Below are 20,760 nucleotides of genomic sequence, written 5' to 3'. Positions count from 1 at the left end.
TTCTCCGCCTCCGCCGCATCTGCTCCCACGATGAGGCATTCTACTCCCGCACATCCCAGATGTCCAAGTTCTTCAAGGACCGCAACTTTCCCCCCACAGTGGTCGAGAACACCCTTGACCGCGTCTCCCGCATTTCCCACAACACATCCCTCACACCCCGTCCCCGCCACAACCGCCCAAAGAGGATACCCCCCGTTCTCACACACCACCCCACCAACCTCCGGATACAACGCATCATCCTCCGACACTTGCGCCATCTACAATCCGACCCCACCACCCACGACATTTTTCCATCCCCACCCCTGTCTGCTTTCCGGAGAGACCACTCTCTCCGTGACTCCCTTGTTCGCTCCACACTGCCCTCCAACCCCACCACACCTGGCACCTGCCCCTGCAACCGCAGGAAATGCTACACTTGCCCCCACACCACCTCCCTCATCCCTATCCCAGGCCCCAAGATGACATTCCACATTAAGCAGAGGTTCACCTGCACATCTGCCAATGTGGTATACTGCATCCACTGTACCCGATGTGGCTTCCTCTACATTGGGGAAACCAAGCGGAGGCTTGGAGACCGCTTTGCAGAACACCTCCGCTCGGTTCGCAACAAACAACTGCACCTCCCAGTCGCAAACCATTTCCACTCCCCCTCCCATTCTTTGGATGACATGTCCATCATGGGCCTCCTGCAGTGCCACAATTATGCCATCCAAAGGTTGCAGGAACAGCAACTCATATTCCGCTTGGGAACCCTGCAGCCCAATGGTATCAATGTGGACTTCACCAGCTTCAAAATCTCCCCTTCCCCCACCGCATCCCTAAACCAGCCCAGTTCATCCCCTCCACCCACTGCATCCCAAAACCAGTCCAACCGGCCTCTGCCTCCCTAACCTGTTCTTCCTCTCACCCATCCCTTCCTCCCACCCCAAGCCGCACCTCCATCTCCTACCTACTAACCTCATCCCACCTCCTTGACCTGTCCGTCTTCCCTGGACTGACCTATCCCCTCCCTACCTCCCCACCTATACTCTCCTCCCCACCTATCTTTTCTCTCCATCTTCGGTCCGCCTCCCCCTCTCTCCCTATTTATTCCAGAACCCTCCCCCCTTCCCCCTCTCTGATGAAGTGAAACGTCAGCTTTTGTGCTCCTGAGATGCTGCTGGGCCTGCCGTGTTCATCCAGCCTCACATTTTACTATTAAATAGTGAACCATTTCAAGTAAAACAGAAATTGTATTAAAACTCTAAACTGTTTCTCATTGTCTTGTGGGACACCTCAACTGCATAGCATTTATTTTCTGTTTGACCATAATTAATCCTGAACCCATAATCCTTTCCCCTCTTTTCTCCTTTTGCATGTACCATTAGATCATAATCACACAGCTAATCAAGTGAGAGGAATAAACAGCTAGAAAACCATTATCAATATCACTGTTAATCCACATCCACAAGGCACATGGCTATGGTCCAGATTTTCCCACTCCACTTACTGTCTCCAGATACAGTACGGTTGAGGCAAGGATATCAGATGAGTGAAGGTTTGAACCTGCAAGAAAAATTATTTCTTTGTCAAATGTAGGACAAGTTAGTTATATGCGTGCCAAAAGTAAACATATTGATCACAGTGATTCCATATGTGAGTAAGCAGTGGGAAAATAACACAGTTAAAATGTTATATGTCCTGCACGAAATAACAATGTCATCATTATTTCTTTGTCATATTCCACATCTCTTTCTTTGTTGTTTCAATTAGTCAATTAGGAAATGTAAGAACTACATGTGATTTGACATTCCATCCCTTGGACAACAGTGCACCTAAGACTGGAAACTAATTGCAACATTAATCAAACTCGTATTCTGTTACTCTATTATGCTGTGAGTAAGGATACTAATAAAGGACAGATGTCTGTAAGAATAACTCGAACATTGTTGTCAGACTTCTTATCTGACATCCAATGCTAGAACACTCAATCAAGTTTGTGAAACAAGACCTCCCCCATACAAAGTCCCATTCTTTTCCAAATGTGAGTAAATCGTTTCCATAAGAATCTTCTCTAATAATTTCCCTATGTAAGGCTCAGAGGCCTGTAATTTTCTGGATTAACCCTGTTGTCCTTCTTAAACAAAGGAATACCATTAGCTATTCTCCAGTCTTCCATGACCTTGCGTGTGGCTAAAGTGAATACAAAGATCTCTGCCAAGGTCCCTGCAATCGCCTCTCTTGCCTCCCTTTGGGATAGATCCCATCAGGCCACCTGAATGTATTTCAAGACACCCAAAATCACCACTTTCTTAATATTGCATGCCCTGGAATGTCAACATACCCCTCCCTAAAATTACAATCATCCATGTCCTTTTCATTGGTGAATGCCAATACAAAGCACTCATTAAGATCCTTGCCCACTCTCACTGGCTCCATGCATAAGTTCCCTCCTTTGTCTTTGTGTGGACCCACTTTTTCCCTAGTTACTCCTTTGCTCCTAATATATGTATAAAATACCTTGGGATGCTCTTTAATCCAATTTGCCAAGGACGTGTCTGGTCCCATTTACCCCTCCTAATTCCATAAGTTCTTTCCTTCTTTCTTTATATTCCTCAAGGGCCTCTTCTGATTTCAGTTTCTGAAAGCTTACAAATGCTTCTTTTTAACTTTTGACTAAACTTTCAATATCTGTTGTCATCCAGGATTCCTGAATGTTGCCATCCTCACAGGAACATGCTGCTTCTGATCTCTGATCAACTGGCCTTTAAAAGACTCCCGTATATCTGATGTGGATTTACCCTGAAACAGCGTCCCCCTGTCTAGTTTATTCAGTTCCTGCATAATATTGTTATAATTGGCCTTCCACTAGTTTTGTCCTTTCACCTGAGGACCAGTCTTACCCTTTTCTGCATCTGGCTTAAGAAGATAAGGAAGAGGGAAGGTTTGTTTTGTTTACTAGTTCACGAAAGGGGAAGGATGCATATGTGTACCAGTGTAGAGGACTCAGTGGCCAGGCTGATTCCCTGATACAAGGTCTAGTCCCTTTCCCAACGGGACCACTTACATGTTGTTTCAAGAAATCCTCCTTGGATGCATCTAATAAATTCTGCCCCATCTATACCACTGGCATGAAGGGAGTTCCAATCAATATTTAGGAAATTAAAAACACCCATTGCAACAACCTTGCTTTTACATCTTTTCATGTTCCTCCCCCTCCCACTGGCTATTGGTAGGCCTATGGTATAATCCCTTCATAGGGCCTGCCCCTTTCTTATTCCTGAGCCATACCCATAAGGCCTTGCTAAATGAGCCTTCAATAGTTCTTTCTTATTGCAGCTGCGACATGCTTCTTGATTAGCAGTGCAACTCTCCCACTCCTTTTACATCTGTCTCTACTTTTACATCCCTGTCTATCATTCCTGAAACATCTAAATCCTGAATTATTGAGCTGCCAGTTCTTTTCTTCTATCAACGAAGCGTCTGTAATGGCTGTAATATTGTGGTCTCCTATACTAATCCAGGCTCTAAATTCATCTGCCTTACCTGTTATACTCCTTGCATTGAAATAAAAACACTTCGGACTGCCAGTCTTACCACATTCACTGACCTGGTCCTGCCTGTTCTTCTTGTTAGACATACTTGACTTAACCTGTACCTTTCTCTGAATCACTCTGCATGCTGAACAACTGCTCTGGGTCCCAAACCTCCGGAGTGACACTTGCGAACCTCCCTGCCAGGATATTGGTTTTCCTCCAGTTTAAGTGTAACCTGTCCTTCTTGTACTGGTCCCTCCTGTCCTGGAAGATATCCCAATGTTTCAAATATCTGAAACTCTCTATCCTATACCAGCTCTTTAGCCACACATTCAACTGTATATTATCTTCCTACATCTGGCCTCACTAACATGTAACGCTGGGAGAAATCCCAAGATTACAACCCTAGAGATCCTGCTATTCAACTTTCTACCAAACTCCCTAAATTCCCCTCGCAGGACCTCATCTCTCTTCCTTCACATGTCCTTTGCACCAATTTGAACCACAGCCTCTGGACGCTCATCACCCCCTTTCAGAATATCTTGTACCCACTCAGATCCTTGACCCTGGCCCCAGGGAGGCAGCACACCATCTTGGAATCTTGGTCTCTGCTACAGAAAAAGATAAGAACATAAAAAATAGGAGCAGGAGTAGGCCATCTGGTTCCTCCAGCCTGCTCCACCATTCAATAAGATCATGGCTGATCTTTTTCATGGACTCCTCTGCCCTCACCATAATGCTTAATTCCGTTACTGTTCAAAAATCTATCTTTCCCTTAAAAACATTCAACAAGGTAGTCTCAACTGTTTCACTGGGCAGGGAATTCTACAGATTCACAACTCTTTGAGTGAAGCAGTTCCTTCTCAACTCAATCCTAATTTTGCTCCCCCTCATTTTGAGGCAATGCCCCCTAGTTCTAGTTTCACCCACCAGTGCAAACAACCCCCTTTCTATCTTTTGATAAAGAAACTGGCCAAGCTGTCCTGAATTCAGTAGGAAAGCCCTAATGCTCAAGAATGATATTAGAAATTATCACAGATTTTCAGAAAATTTTGTCTCAAAGATAACTCAAAACGACATGAATACCTTCACAACACTGAAAACCAAGAACCCATTTATTTCTAATTTAGAATAGTATATACTAAAGTTTAATCACAGATACATAATGGCAATCCATTTGCCACTGAAAATTTCACATTGAATTGATCTTTGTGTTTGTGTTCCACCGTTTCCTCTGGTATCAACATTTTGTTCATAAGAAGTATGTACCCACGCATACTTACAGTGCATAGGAGAGATCATGATTGTTGGATTTAAATTTCACAGTAAAGGTGGAGTGTACAGCAGAATTAAATCGGTACTTTATCTCATTTCGCCACATCACTCTAAGGATTCTAGCTGTTTCATTTCAGTTCACTTGTTTGCCAGTGGTTTTCCATTCACTTCTAGGTACAGCAAGTTCCCGCTGAAATGTTAAAGGGTTAGTATTTGTTCTGCTGACATGTAAGAAATTAGGTGCTAAGCTGTGCCATGGGTGCCTCTGTCTCGCAGACAAAATGTGCTAATCTAATTATACTCTGCTTTCTGTAAATGTTGAACTAAGGCTAAAAGGATACGGAACTGTCTAGAGCAGCGATTGAGAAGTGAGGCACTGTCTAGTTGTTCACATTGTTTTTGGGCAGCTGACCTTTGCTATGTTAGTTGATTAAGCCATGTTCTATCACTGTTGCTAGGCATATGACTATGGGGAAGTAAAACATTGTATCTTGCATACATGACTGACTGTGATGTAGAATCCTATTTAAAGGGAGGACTGTTCCCTTATTGGGGACCATCGCTTGACACAGCTCCGCAAGCCCTGCGAAGATTGTTAAGTGATCCTCCAGAAGCTTGTACTTGCTTAAATAACTTGTGACTGTTCACAGAAGTCAGCATATTGCATTTATAGCAAATGTGTAAGAATCTCCTAAAAGGGAACGCCACACCGTCATGAGACATTAGTGTGTAGACATATTTGTTCTTGTGCTTCTAGGGTTCCCATCCATACAATAACACATCACTGTTTGAGGAAAGCGGATTACATCGGATAACACTTGGGACATCAACAATATCATCAGTTAGCACTGCCCGGTCTGCACGGACTCACTCCAGCCAGCCTGGCTATCTCAGGTATGCCAATAGGAAATAGCCAATTGGAAAAGCTACATCACGTTTTTACACTGGTAGATTGTAAAGCTTTTATATGAAGTTCTATCATGAAAAGAAATGACAACAAAAATGTAAATTGTACTTCTCTGCCGATAAGTGTGGATTCTGTATTCAGACTGGTGATACTATGTCCTTGTTACCACCAAGTGGAATGGTGTACTTTGGGCAGAAAGGTAACTTTAGATGTCATACCTTATATTTTGACACATTAACGCATACTGCTGATGCCTGAAAACGAAGGTGGCAATGTGATTGAGTCATCAGAGACATAACTGCCTCAGTCTCCTTATCCAATGAAAAAAGCAAGAGAGTGCCTGAAGAATGCATTGCCCAAAGTTGGTTTCAGTCTGTCTCCAAGAGAACCAGGCAGTATAGCTTTCAAGACACGTTGGGTTAGAGATAGAGATGTAGCATCCACTGTTACTGGACTGCAATAAGAAGGACTGAGTTTAGGGGCTTTTATTGCCGTAGTGGTTGCAATTCCACGTTCATTTCCAGGCACCAAGTCAAGTGAAGAGAGTTACCTGAATTCTTCTGTTTTATCTTGCAGCACATTCCACCAGGTTTCTTGTCCTGAATTTTCTGTTCTTCATAACTCTTTTGTCCTCGAGGTGTTGATATCTGTTCACTAGAGTAAGTTTTACACTGGTGTTGATATCTGTTCACTAGAGTAAGTTTTACACTGGTGTTGATATCTGTTCACTAGAGTAAGTTTTACACTGGTGTTGATATCTGTTCACTAGAGTAAGTTTTACACTGGTGTTGATATCTGTTCACTAGAGTAAGTTTTACACTGGTACTTTGCCACGCGACCATTTTTTGACAAGAAATTGTGTGATTGCTGTGTCCAACCCTGCCTTAACCAATGGCTGAGCCTACACTTACAGCACAAAGAAATTGATTGTATATCCTTAGTTGAACCAGAGACCAATTGTGTACTCCCAACTTGTGTATAGCCAAGTTATAATCTAAATTAGAGCCCTCAAAAAATATATAATTGCAGAACTTAAAGAAAATTGGTTTTCACGGTCCTATTTTTGACCCGAATTCTAATTCAGGATCCAAACATGAAAAGTGAGTTCACCAACCAGTTTTTTGAAATGTAACAAAAAGGTGTACTTGGTTTCATTATGCATTCTTCTCAATCTTTTTTGCTTTTTTGCAACCCTCAGAGAAAATTTGTTGGTACAACAGGGTTCTGCCTTGGATCAAACCTTGTTGGGTCACACTGGGCCTACTGACATAGATGTTGCAATGTTTCATCGACCACAGGATGCAGGTGGAGGAGGAGGTGAGATTATTACAAAATATCACTATATATTCTATCACTTCTATTCTATACATTTTCTCCTCAATAGATTTTATATTTTCACAACGTTGAACACTGCTGGTCTGTAGAGTTTTCTATGATGTTCATTGAAGTGCTGCTGCACCTCAGCTCATGGCAATGTCAGCTTTGCCCCAGGGCACGTTAGCCAAGCTAAACCTTCAAATAAAGAAAACCCATTCAGTTCATCAAACCAATTCCTGTCCTGTACCCTATAAAATTCATCACACTATTGATCCTACTCAACTTGTTAAAAACATTCTTTCATGAGACATGAGCATCTCTGTCTCTGCCAGCATTTGTTGTTCATTCATGATTTTGTTTGAGAAGTAGTGAGCCAACTTCCTGAACTGCTGAAGCCTATATATCCACAGTGCTACTGTGAAACATGTTCCAGTATTTTGATCCAGAGATAGTGATTAGTTCCAAATCAGAGTGGTGTATATTTGGAGAAGACCACCTTGCATGTGGTGGTATACTAAACTGGAAAAATGGAAAGTTACTGCAGCTTTAAACTGCTCACCAGTGTCAAACTGATTTGCTAACTGGTTAACCCTAGTAGACAGACTGGGGGAAGTTTGGATGAAAGGTAAACAAAGAGGAAATTTAGCCGTATAGCTTCATTGATAGGATTTGAATTGCATGTTATTGAGAGATATGCAGATGCTATCTGACACAAATGTTCAATTTTGTTCATAATATTGTTCCATTGTGTTATACATATAATTGGAAGCAACCCTGCAAACAAAACTAGTGTTGCCAGAAGTTAAAACCGACTGGGAGATCTTCTTGACTTTAATCTGCTTTTTGGGTCTGACTGTGCAAAAGCTTGCTTCTGAACCCATATACATAGACCAGAGTATTTCCCCAAAGAAGGTAGCAGTTAAAGTGGCAGACCTCTTTACTCTAACTCAGAGCAATTGAGCAACCATGAAGCTGATATGTGTGAAGTTATCTTTGCCAAATTTATCCAGGTTGTAAAGGGGGCATGTTCCGCATCAAGGATACAGGTCTGTCCTTGGCCTGCAACTTCAATAAAATATATAATGATAAAGTCCGGTTTTCAGTGTTTGTCTGGAAACCAGTAACCTCAGAAGGTTGTAACATTCAAGTCTCAGGATGTTCCAATGGTTGGTCCTTGGAGTTTTTTTTTAAGTCTACTGAGATCTGTTTAAGGGTCAGTTAAAATAGTCAGTGTTAATCATTTTTAGGATACAGAGAATAGAAAACACTATTGCTAAAGTGCTGCTATGAGCTGGCTTCTTGCAGCTCAAGGTGAAGAACAGCCAATGGGCAGTGCAATTCTGCTCGGAGCTTGAACTTGGCCAGTGATAACATACTGGAGCACAGCGATGTGAAACCCAGGGGGTTGTAGATTCAGGAGAACAGATTAAGCAGTTGGGAGGTGAGTAGTTTTTAGCAGCAGCATGGTTGAGGAGCAAGGGCAGTACCTCTTTATAGTGTGGCTGAAATTAGAAATCACATGACAGCAGGTTTATTTTGAAAGCACAAGCTTTCAGAGCATCAGTCCTAAAGAAGGACTGAGGCTCCAAAGCTTGTGTTTTCAAATAAACTGCTGGACTGTAACCTGGTGTTATGTGAATTCTAACTTTATTCACCCCAGTCCAACGCCAGAACCTCTACATCATAGCCTGGCTGAAACAGAGGAAGGCAACCTCAGATGTTGGTCAGCTCAGCTGCAAAAGAAAGACAAGTTTCAGCCTGGAAACTGAAGGAAATCCAGGGGCAGAGCTGTCTCTGTGTAGCCTGCTCTTTGGTACAAAGCTGGGATTGTACTAGTTATTAGATGCTTACAAGCAGTTTCAGGAATTCTGGGAACATGGTTTCAGGAGAAGAGTTTGTGGTATTAGAGTGTGCACAGCTACTGAGGCAAGCTGAGATGGAGCTCCTTCGAAAAGGCTCCAGCACCTAGATCTTGGAAAATGAAGGTTTGGAATTATTTTTGATGGAAGAGAAGTTTTAATGAGATGTGCTGATTCACAATGTCTGGCTGGATTGCTGAGAAATTGGTAGAATCTGCCTTTTAATATGTTGTGCAGGATGTTTGACCACAGTTTGTCTATTAGCTCAAGCCTAAGGCATGCCAACAAAACAGCAAACTAGAAGGCTCAATATTGGATAAAGTGCTGTTGCTTCAAGTTGATAAGGTACTGAGACTGGACTTACTTCCTTCAATATCACTGAATGCATTAATAACTCCAAAATGATAAGTCTTCCCTAAGTAAGAGGGATATGCTAGACATTTCATGTCTTATGCGATTGTTTGAAATGTTTGTAAAGATACACCAGCAAATATAGGCCGGTCAAATTTGCTTCAGTGGTGGAGAAACTTCTGCAAACAATTATTTGGGACAGAACTAAGAGTCTCATCGAAAAATATGTATTGATTCAGAAGATTCAGTATTGTTGAGGGAAAATCTTGTTTAATGAACGTGCAGGAGATTTTTGAAGAGAAAGCAGATGGACTTTGGTGAGGGGAAGGTCTAAGATGTGGTGCTTATGAAAGGTGTTTGATATAGTGCATCACAGCAACTTGTGAGGAAAGTTGTAGCTCATGGAATAAAAGGGACAATAGAAATGGTTATACATAATTGGGTGAATATAGAACAAAAGAGTATTTTGGGTATTTTTCAGGCTGGAAAAAGGTTTGAAGGTTTGACTTCCCCAGAAATTTAGTGGGATCCTTGGTTTTCCTGATGTGGGCTAATGGTCTAGATCTTGGTCTGCAGGGGACAATTTTCAATCTTCTAGACAATATAAAACCAGAGAGATATTGTAAAGAAAGACATTGACTCGGTGCTGTGGACAGATAGGTGGCAATTTGGAGAAGTGGTACAAAGAATATGGAGAGACAGTCTCAGATCAAGGGTACTATTTCAGATAATGTACAGGAGTAGAGAAACCTGGGTGTATGTGTAAGTAAGTCATTATAGGTAGCAGGACAAGTAGGGAAAGTTGTTAATAAAGTATTCAGTCTTCAAAACTTCATAAAAGGAGAAATAGAGCACAAAAGCAGAGCGGTCATGATGAACTTGTAAAAGACGCTGGTTCGACCTGAGGAGTATTCCAGGTACCACAGTGCTGGAAGGATGTGAATGCATTTGAGAGTATGTGAGGTTTGTGAGAGTCATTCCAGGGGTGAACCCCTAGGAGAAGATTGGAGAAGCTGGGAATGTTTTCCTCAGAGAAGAAAATGCTAAGAGTAGATATGATCGACATTTTCAAAATCATGAGGGGTCTGGACAGAGTGGATAAGGAGAGACTGTTCCCACTCATAAACAGATTAAAAAAAAACCAAAGAGCATAGTTTTAAAGTGTTTTGCAAAAAAAGCAAATGAAACATGAGAATTTTTTTTTCAAAAAAACTGAATTGAATTGAGTTAGCTTTTGTAGAATGTGAATGGGATGCACTGCCTGGCAATGTGGTGGAGGCAGGTTCAGCTGAGGATTTCACGGTATCGAATGATTAAATAGAAACATTCAGGATTACAGGAAACGGACAAGAGACTGGCTCTAAGTTAAAATGCTCAGACAGCTGATGCAGATCGACAGGTCCAAACTTTCTCGTCCAAAACCAACAATTCTGTTAACTCACATTTACTTCAGAGTTATTTCTGCATGTTAGAACTTAAATTATTTGAATATTATAGGTTGTTTTAGTTTTCCAGCCTTGTATGGTATAAAGTTTATTATATTCGTTCAAAAAGGATAGAATCTTTTGGCTTTGTTCTCTTAGTAACCTGGGATTTTAAACTTTGTCTACTTTAAATAAGAATGTTACTGGCCCCAAATGGGATCATAACAAATTTGGTGGCCTCATCAAGGGTGATAACAAGATGTACAGAACACATTCAAAAACTGCATGGCAGTGGACATCTCTTGCAACAAAAACTTATACCTTTTCTACTGCACCTCCCAGTCGCAAACCATTTCCACTCCCCCTCCCATTCTCTAGATGACATGTCCATCATGGGCCTCCTGCAGTGCCACAATGATGCCACCCGAAGGTTGCAGGAACAGCAACTCATATTCCGCTTGGGAACCCTGCAGCTATATGGTATCAATGTGGACTTCACCAATTTCAAAATCTCCCCTTCCCCCATCACATCCCTAAACCAGCCCAGTTCATCCCCTCCCCCCACTGCACCACACAACCAGCCCAGCTCTTCCCCTCCACCCACTGCATCCCAAAACCAGTCCAACCTGTCTCTGCCTCCCTAACCTGTTCTTCCTCTCACCCATCCCTTCCTCCCACCCCAAGCCGCACCCCCATCTCCTACCTACTAACCTCATCCCACCTCCTTGACCTGTCCGTCTTCCCTGGACTGACCTATCCCCTCCCTACCTCCCCACCTATACTCTCTCCACCTTTCATCTTTTCTCTCCATCTTCGGTCCGCCTCCCCCTCTCTCCCTATTTATTCCAGAACCCTCACCCCATCCCCCTCTCTGATGAAGGGTCTAGGCCCGAAACGTCAGCTTTTGTGCTCCTAAGATACTCTTACTTGGCCTGCTGTGTTCATCCAGCTCCACACTGTTATTATGGAGATCAGGCAGCTTTTCTGCACAGAAATGGAGTTAATGTTTCAGATTACATCAAAAATTTTAAGACCATCAGACCAAAGGTCATCATTGAACTGAAACTCTAACTTAGTTTCTTTCTCTATACAGACACGATGACCTGTCGAGTAACTGTGGCATTATCTGTTTCTTTGTGATAATAATTCGCACAGTTAATCATTAAATCATTATCACTGAACTCCATCTTCCATTTCTCAGCCCAGCTCTGCATTCTGTCAGTGTCTCGCTGAAGCCTGCAATAGCCCTTGATTCTATCAACGGCACCTCCAACCTTTGTGTCTTCAACAAACATACTAACCCACCCCTCAACCTCCTCATCCGAGTCACTTATAAAAACTACAAAGAGCAAAGGCCCAAGAACAGAGCCCTGAGGGACACCACTCCACACTGACCTCCAGGCAGAATACTTACAATCTACAACCACTCTCTGCCTCCTGTCAGCCAACCAATTCTGAATCCAGACAGCCAAATCACCCTGTATCCCATACCTCCTCACTTTATGAATGTGCCTGCCGTGGGGAACCTTATCAAATGCCTTGCTGAAGTCCATGTACACCACATCCACTGCTCGACCCTCGTCAACCTGTCTCGTGACTTCCTCAAAGAACTCAATAAGATTTGTAAGGCATGACCTACCCCTCACAAAGCCATGCTGACTCCCTTTAATCACGCTATGCTTTTCGAAATAGTCATAAATCCTATCCCTCAGAATTCTTTCCAAAACCTTGCTGACCACAGGCATAAGACCGACTGGTCTGTAATTTACAGGGATTTCCCTATTCCCTTTCTTGAAAAGAGGAGCAACATTTGCCTCCCTCCAATCTTCCAGTACGACTCCAGTGGAGAGTGAGGAAGCAAAGATTTTTGCCAGCGGCTTAGCAACCTCCTTTCTCGCTTCCCGGAGCAACCTAGGATAAATCTGCCTTCTTGAACCACTGGAGCCCATGTGCTGCCAGTAGACCCACAATATCCTTAGGGATGGAATTCCAGAAATTTTGACTCAGCAACATTGAAGGACATTTGCAATCAGGATCTTGAGTGATTTGGAGGGGAACTTGCAGGTGGTGGTGTTCCCATGTATCTGCTGCCCTTGTCCTTCTAGATGGAAGTGTTCCAACATGACACACATTTCTGTCCATTGTAAAGTATGAGCCTTGACAAATAACGCATTTTTTAATAATCTTTATAGTCAACTGTGTATCAGTTGTTCAAAGACAATGGCTCTACAGGGCCATACAACAGACAGATATAGGTTAAGCAAGGAAATCTTAAGTAAACCTATATAGACTTAGTGTCTGAGTGGCTCTGTGTATCAGAAGGTCCAGACTTGAGCACAAAGATCAAGGTTGGCATTCCAATGAAGTACTGAAGACCTGGTGCATTGCCAGAGAGATGCCAATCTTTTAGAACATAGAACAGTACAGCACAGAACAGGCCCTTCAGCCCACGATGTTGTGCCGACCATTGATCCTCATGTATGCACCCTCAAATTTCTGTGACCATATGCATGTCCAGCAGTCTCTTAAATGTCCCCAGTGACCTTGCTTCCACAACTGTTGCTGGCAACGCATTCCATTCTCTCACAACTCTCTGTGTAAAGAACCTGCCTCTGACATCCCCTCTATACTTTCCTCCAACCAGCTTAAAACTATGACCCCTCATGTTAGCCATTTCTGCCCTGGGAAATAGTCTCTGGCTATCAACTCTATCTATGCCTCTCATTATCTTGTATACCTCAATTAGGTCCCCTCTCCTCCTCCTTTTTTCCAATGAAAAACGTCTGAGCTCAGTCAACCTCTCTTCATAAGATAAGCCCTCCAGTCCAGGCAGCACCCTGGTAAACCTCCTCTGAACCCTCTCTAAAGCATCCACGTCTTTCCTAGGGCGACCAGAACTGGACACAGTATTCCAAGTGCGGTCTAACCAAAGTTTTATAGAGCTGCAACAAGATCTCACGACTCTTAAACTCAATCCCCCTGCTAATGAAAGCCAAAACACCATATGCTTTCTTAACAACCCTGTCCACTTGGGTGGCCATTTTAAGGGATCTATGTATCTGCACACCAAGATTTTGAATGAGACATTAAACAGAGGCCTCATCCCCCACCTTGGCATTATTTCAAAGAGCAGATTTATCCCCAGAATATTGCCCTGTATATTTTTCTCATCAGTATCAAACAAAAACAGAGATTGGATCATTATTACTTTGCTGTCTGTGGAAGCTTGCTGTGTGCAAATTGACTGCCATGTTAAAGCAGTGGCTGCATTTCATTGTTTCATTCACTGTCACATGCTTTGAAATGCCCAGTGGTTGTTTTTTTCTTGCAGAGAACATACTTAAGATTACTTCAATTAAATACATTGTAAACTAATGATTAACTGTGAGAATTATTATCACAAAGAAACAGATAATGCCACAGTTACTCGACAGGTCATCGTGTCTGCATGGAGAAAGAAACTAAGTTAGCATTTCAGTTCAATGATGACCTTTGGTCTGATGGTCTTAAAATTTTTGATGTAATCTGAAACATTAACTCCATTTCTGTGCACAAAAGCTGCCTGATCTCCATAATAACAGTGTGGAGCTGGATGAACACAATCTTAGGAGCACAAAAGCTGACGTTTTGGGCCCGAAACATCAGCTTTTGTGCTCCCAAGATGCTGCTAGGCCTGCTGTGCTCATCCAGCTCCACACTTTGTTATCTCAGATTCTCCAGCATCTGCAGTTCCCATTATCACTGATCTCCATAATTGCAGCTTTTCCTGGGATTTTTTTAATGTGTTTAGCGCAGCTGATGTTAAGCACCAAGATCACAGTAACAAAATTATATCAACACGAAATGGTGGTATGACACAGAATTCCAAAAACCATCTAATTTTAATTTTTAAAAATTGATTTGGAATATCGTCGTCACAGTCAAAACTGGCTTTTGTTCCCCATCCCAAATTACCAGCTGAGTGGCTTGTTAGCCGGAGTGCAGTTAAAACCTAGACACATTTGTTGTGTGACTGGAGTCGCATACAGGCCAGATTGGTAAATACAGCAGGTTTCCTTCCCTTAAGGACATTAGTGAACTAATTGGGTTTTTAATGACGAGTTTTGTGTCGCTTTTACTGATGCCGCATTTTTACTTGCAGATTTTCCAAACTGCATTCAAATTCTCAAGCTTCCATGGTATGGTTTTAACTCATGTCCTCTGGATTATTAGTCCAGGATAGGGGTAAATGCCAGTCCAACAACATATTACCATGAAAGTTAGGGGAATAAAAACTGCTGGAATAATTTATTTCACAGCTGTTTTGCTTTAGTATTAGCTGGGTAATTCAAGAATGCATTTTCAGAGTGTAACTATGAATTGTATACAGTCGTAGACATTTATAGCAAAGAAAGAGGCTAGTTGACCTGCCTTATGTCCTTGCCAGCTGAGAAAGAGCTATTCTGTCGAATGCTATTATCCAGCTGTTGACCCAAAGCCTTTTAGTTTATGACCCTTCAAGTGCATGTCTAATATTTTTAAATGTCAATTGATTATTAGTGATATGAGCAGATGCTTCACATTAGTGAGATGTCGAAGTAAATGATTACTGTTAGCATTAAAACAATGGTCAAGCGATGGTGCATGATTGTATCCATGAAGAATTCATCATTTCCATCACCAGCAACAATTTCTAAATCACAAGCATCCAGGTAACTTTTACACAGTGTAGAGCTGGCGGCACGGTGGCTCAGTGGTTAGCACTGCAGCCTCACAGCACCAGGGTCTGTGTGGAGTTTGCACATTCTCCCCATGCCTACATGGGTTTCCTCGGGGTGCTCCGGTTTCCTCCCACAGTTTAAAGATGTGCAGGTTAGGTGGATTGGCCATGCTAACTTGCCCATAGTGTTCAGGGGTGTGTGGGTTATAGGGGGATGGGTCTGGGTGGATGTTTCAAGGGGCGGTGTGGACTTGTTGGGCCGAAGGCCCTGTTTCCACACTGTCGGGTATCTAATCTAATCTAATGAACACAGCAGGCCAGGCAGCAGCCGAGGAGCAGGGTCCGACCCGAAATGTCAACTTTCCTGCTCCTCTGATGCTGCCTGGCCTGCTGTGTTCCACCAGCTCCACACTGTGTTATCTCTGACACCAGCATTGATAGTTCTTAATATCTCACAGCAGAGTGATTACCCTTTATAAACTGCAAGAAAGAAAAAGAAGTCTATTTAGAGGGATCTATCCAGTTATTGGTAATTACATTCTAGATTAGACTTTAAGAGCAAAAATTAACACAATAAGTTAACACTTTGTTATTCTTGCGAACAGACAATGATTCTGACACTAATAGTGATTTGTCATTGGATGAGGAACGTAGCCTTTCTTTAGCGTCATCAGAAAGTGAGGAAAATGAACGATATCGAGGACGCTTTCCACGCCGATTTAAGCGAACGGCAAACAGTGAACGGCTGCTTACTGATCCCCTGCATACAACTCCTAAAGGTAAGTCGAAAATGACAAAATGGCAATTCTTCCTTGTCAGATTTATCTCAAATGCAACGAATCTTTTTTCAGCTGACAAAATGGATCAGGATTGAAACATACTTTCACTGGTTGGAGATACAAAGTTCTGTTTCTGTAATGGGATTTTATTATTTAACATCATTTAACCTCTGGAGCTTGCTTTCAGGTACAGCTCTGACCAATGAGGTCTAAGCCACGTTTCTATGTGAAATGGAATTGGACAACAACCTTTGAAATTTTGAGATCAGTGTATGAATCATTGCAACTTTTATACTATACCATTTTATCTTACACGTAAGTAGTTTTAGTCTTACGTTGAAACTGATTTAGAAAAGCCAGGTGATTCCAAATCAAATGGAATGAAACTCTAAAGAGACTGCTTTAGGGTGTTGTTATGCACCACTTTGATTTGACATCATGGGTTGTGTGATTCCAGTTACATCAATTGAGAGCGGCACAGTGGCTCAGTGGTCTGCCCTGCTACCTCACAGCACCAGGGACCCGGGTTCGATTCCACCCTCAGGCAAATGTCTGTGTGGAATTTGCATATTTTCCTTGTGTCTGCGAGGGTTTCCTCTGGGTGCTCTGGTTTCCTCCCACTCTCCAAATGTGTGCAGTCTAGGTGGATTGGCCATGCTAAATTGCCCGTAGTGTTCAGGGATGTGCAGATTAGCGAGAATGGGTCTGAGTGGGATGCTCTGAGGGTCTTAATTTTCCATTGGTTAAATAAATCATTGGAAATTTAGGCTAACTTTGTTTCATTAACCCAGTTTCCTTGTTTTTGCTTTACTCTAGCCACACAGCTAGAGAAAATCTGACTGTGTCTTAATTTAGAATTATGGAATTAAGGTGGCATGGTGGCTTAGTGGTTAGCACTGCTGCCTCACAGTGCCAGGGACCCGGGTTCAATTCCCCCCTCAGCCGACAGTCTGCGTGGAGATTGCACATTCTCCCTGTGTCTGCATGGGTTTCCTCCGGGTTCTCCGGTTTCCTCCTACAGTCCAAAGGTGTGCAGGCTAGGTGGATTGTCTATGCTAAATTGCCTGAAGTGTTCAAGGATGTGTAGTTTAGGTGGGTTATAGGGGGATGGATCTGGGTGGGATGCTCCAAGAGTTGGTGTAGACTTGTTGGGCCAAAGGGCCTGTTTCCACACTGTAGGGAATCTGCTCTATTCTGTGTAGCCAATTAAAGATGCAGAATTTTGCTAAAATACTGGAATAATTTGCTGTTTTTCAATAGAAGTTCATATTGAGATTTAAATTAGAATTGTGACTTTCCAATAAATGTTAACAGAAACAGTTTGCTCTACTGTGCTTCTGGGGGACACAACTGCTGTCGTTCTTTCTCTCAGTTTGAGTAATTGCTCAATATATTTAGTCTACAATAAAGAATATAATATTCTAAATACACTTGAGCAGCTGTTTAATCATTCACATCTCCACTTTGTAAATGTTAATCTGTTAATTGTTCATTTGAACAGATGCATTTAGCACCTCATTATTCACACGTAGCGTTTTAAATATCTCAGCACTCTCTTAAATGGTCCTATTACCATAGGTGTGAAATAGCTCTTTTAAATAAATGATGGTAAGATGTATGAACATACATCTGGTAGCAGAAGTAGGCCACTTAACCCCTCAAACCTGCTGTGCCATTCAGTAATATCATAGCCAATCTGTTTGCCATTTTGAATTCCTTACTGCCATCTATCCCTTAGTTTCTTGATGGGCAACAGAATCAATCTACCTCTGCCTTGAAGATATTCAATAGTGACCCTTGAGAATAGAAATTGCACCCTACGGTTTTATTGTGCAACTATATGGTGGGCATTATTCAAAGAGCAGGATGGGTTCTGTAGCCCAGTGCTTACTGAGAAATGCCTGAAAACTGTATAAGATAACAAGGTGTAGGGCTGGATGAACACAGCAGGCCAAGCAGCATCAGAGGAACAGGAAAGCAGATGTTTTGGGCTTAGACCCTTCTTCAGATCCTCCAGCATCTGCAGTTCCTACTATCCCTGAAAACTATACCCTGGGATCAACTGTAGGCTAATAAACTTTGTGTTCCAGATGGATTCAAAGCATTCAGTCAAGCTGAATGAATGAGAAGCTTAAAGGAAAAGAAAAGTTGCCAAATTATAGCCCATTTCACAGTGTGGGCCAACCAATTGATCAGTTGAAAACACCCAAAGCTATTTCAGTTTGTTACCTTGAAAACCTTTGTTACCTTTGTTAAAGGAAATCTTAATCTTTTGTCAGTACCAAAGAGACATAGAATAAAAGACTTTCATTTAAGATAATTTTAGTTATTGGTGGAAATATTGTTGAAAATTTTCCTCGGGCCATTTCACAAGACGACCAATTCAAGGGTTAGTTTCAACTGCAAGCAAATGCACCATACCACCAGCCCGATCACCATTCCTAAATTGGTAGTCAGCATAATTTCTTACATATTCCAGGTTATCAACCAAATGTTGCACACAGCATTGAGAGTTTTGCAAGCATGGACTGATTGGGCACTGTCAATATCGTCTACTTGTGAAAAACCAAAGGGATATTCTATTTGATATGGTCCACGAGTCTTTGTCACAGCTTGCACACCTGGCATCACACCAGCACTAAAATCGATAGAGCACATTACTTATTTCTGTAATAGAGAAAACATATTTTTAACTTTTTGGCTTGAAGACAGCATGTTCTTAACGTAGAATATAACTTTTGTTTCTACTGATTAATAGCATGAAACAGCTGTTACTCAAAGATGTGAAAGACCATAAGCTTCCAGGGTAAACTGAGGTAGACTGGGTACTTTTCAGAATCAAGAGTTGACTGTCCTGGGGATGTTCATTGGTTTGCATGACAAACAGCGAAAAATTATCTGACTAGTATTTCTGAGCATCCTTGCCAACCCCATTGCTTGCCCCAGCCAGAGAAAACATTCTTTCTGGATCCACCCTGTTTAGCGTTTTAAAAGTTTTGTAAGTTTCAGTGTTATCATCTCTCATTTTTCTTTAGAGAATAGACCCAATCTCCTTAGGACAGTTATACCATCCCAGGAATTAATTCAGTGAATCTTTGCTGCACTCTGCCTAGTTTTGTCTGATTAATCCACATTTGTCCAGGTGACTGTTAAATTTGTGCCAGTGTACTGTTTTTAAAGTTTCCCACCATGCAAGTTAAACTGAGTGACATATGGTTGCCAAGTTTATCATTCTGCTTTTGATCAGCAGGATGTAATTTCTGTAATTCTCTAGTACCACCTCCTGTATTAACAATTTGGAAAACTTAAGATCAGAGGCTCCACAATTTCCTTCCTTCCTTCTTCCTGTATCTCCATATGCATCTCATCTGTTTCTTGTGACTTAACAGCTTTTAAGTATGGCCAGCCTTTTTAATGTCTCCTGGTTTTCAATGTTTAATCTGAACAGGGTCTTAAGCACTTCCTCCCTCACTATGACTTTGATGGCATACTCCTTGGTAAAGAAAATGTTAGTTATTAGTTAGTATCTCAGCCATCCTACTGTCCTGATGTGTAAATCCCCTTTTTTGGTTCTTAATTGTTCCAGCCTGATATTTTACCAGTTATTCACTATTTCTATGCTTTTTGAAAACTCTGGTTTGAGGGGTTAGGTGGCCAATTCCTTCTGTCACACCCTTTTTGTTTCTCTAATTTATGGATTGTACTTGCCCTCTGCACATTCATTATTCAGTTTGATTTACACTTGCATTATCAAACTGACATCTGTCTTAGGCAATGTCTTTCTGCTTCATCTTGCTCTATCTTTTTTGCCACCCAGGGAATTCTGGCTTCGTTTGTCTTATCTTTCCTTTTCCTGGGAATATATCTCAATTATATCCTGAGCCTTCTCCTCTGTAAGGGCAGTCGTTTGACCTATGATGGCTTTGCTTGCCATTCTTTGATTCTGATTTACCTGGACAAGATCAGTGTTCTCCTCACTAAATTGGCCCTCTCCTAATTTTAATCTGAATTACATCTTTGCTTTCCAGACCTGAATTAATCCTTATGACACTCCAATCACTGTCCTCCACCATAAACAGTAATGCCTCCTCCCTCATTAGGCCCTAAACTTATTGGCCTAGAAATTTTCCTGAGTATATTTCAAAAACTCTTTGCCCTTTACACTGTTACTATCACAATCTATGTTAGGATCATTTAAGTTCCCCGTAATGACTGCACTTTAGATCATGAACCTCCCTGTAATTTCCTGCAAAGTTGTTCTTCTATACCTTTCCCACTGGTTGTTGACTTGCAGAGTGCACCTAGTAGTGCAATGGTTCCTCTGTTTTTTAGTAGTAACTAAGACCCGTAACAGGAATCCCCTTTCTTCCAAATTAATGCTGCCATCCCTGCTACTTCTTTTCATGTCGTTCCTGAACACCTTACGTCCAAAACCTTACAATGTCTGCCTCTAGTGCTGTCCCTCCCAATCTTTTGTATACCTTGTTTTTCCTTTTTCATGTTACATTCTGCTTGCCATCCATCTGCCCTGCCTGCATTTCACTAACCTGAGGAGTCAGCATTACTATTCCTTCACTGTCCCTGAGTCAAAATTCTGGAACTGTATTCCCAACAGCACTTTGGGTGCTGCACAA

At 42.0% G+C, this 20,760-nt stretch overlaps 1 protein-coding gene across 1 annotated transcript in view; it reads left to right on the top strand.

Moving 5' to 3' along the window:
• celsr3 (cadherin, EGF LAG seven-pass G-type receptor 3) overlaps positions 1-20,760 on the top strand; it is a 262,123-nt gene that overhangs the window by 223,579 nt on the left and 17,784 nt on the right. Inside the window, exons 31-33 of the mRNA XM_048547414.2 lie at positions 5,548-5,684; positions 6,896-7,014; positions 15,953-16,126. Coding sequence (XP_048403371.2) covers positions 5,548-5,684; positions 6,896-7,014; positions 15,953-16,126 — 430 coding nt within the window. The remainder of the gene's footprint in view (positions 1-5,547; positions 5,685-6,895; positions 7,015-15,952; positions 16,127-20,760) is intronic.

This window comes from Stegostoma tigrinum, chromosome 11 (assembly GCF_030684315.1).
Source record: "Stegostoma tigrinum isolate sSteTig4 chromosome 11, sSteTig4.hap1, whole genome shotgun sequence".
Taxonomy (NCBI): domain Eukaryota; kingdom Metazoa; phylum Chordata; class Chondrichthyes; order Orectolobiformes; family Stegostomatidae; genus Stegostoma; species Stegostoma tigrinum.
This window is presented reverse-complemented; position numbering and strand designations above follow the sequence as displayed.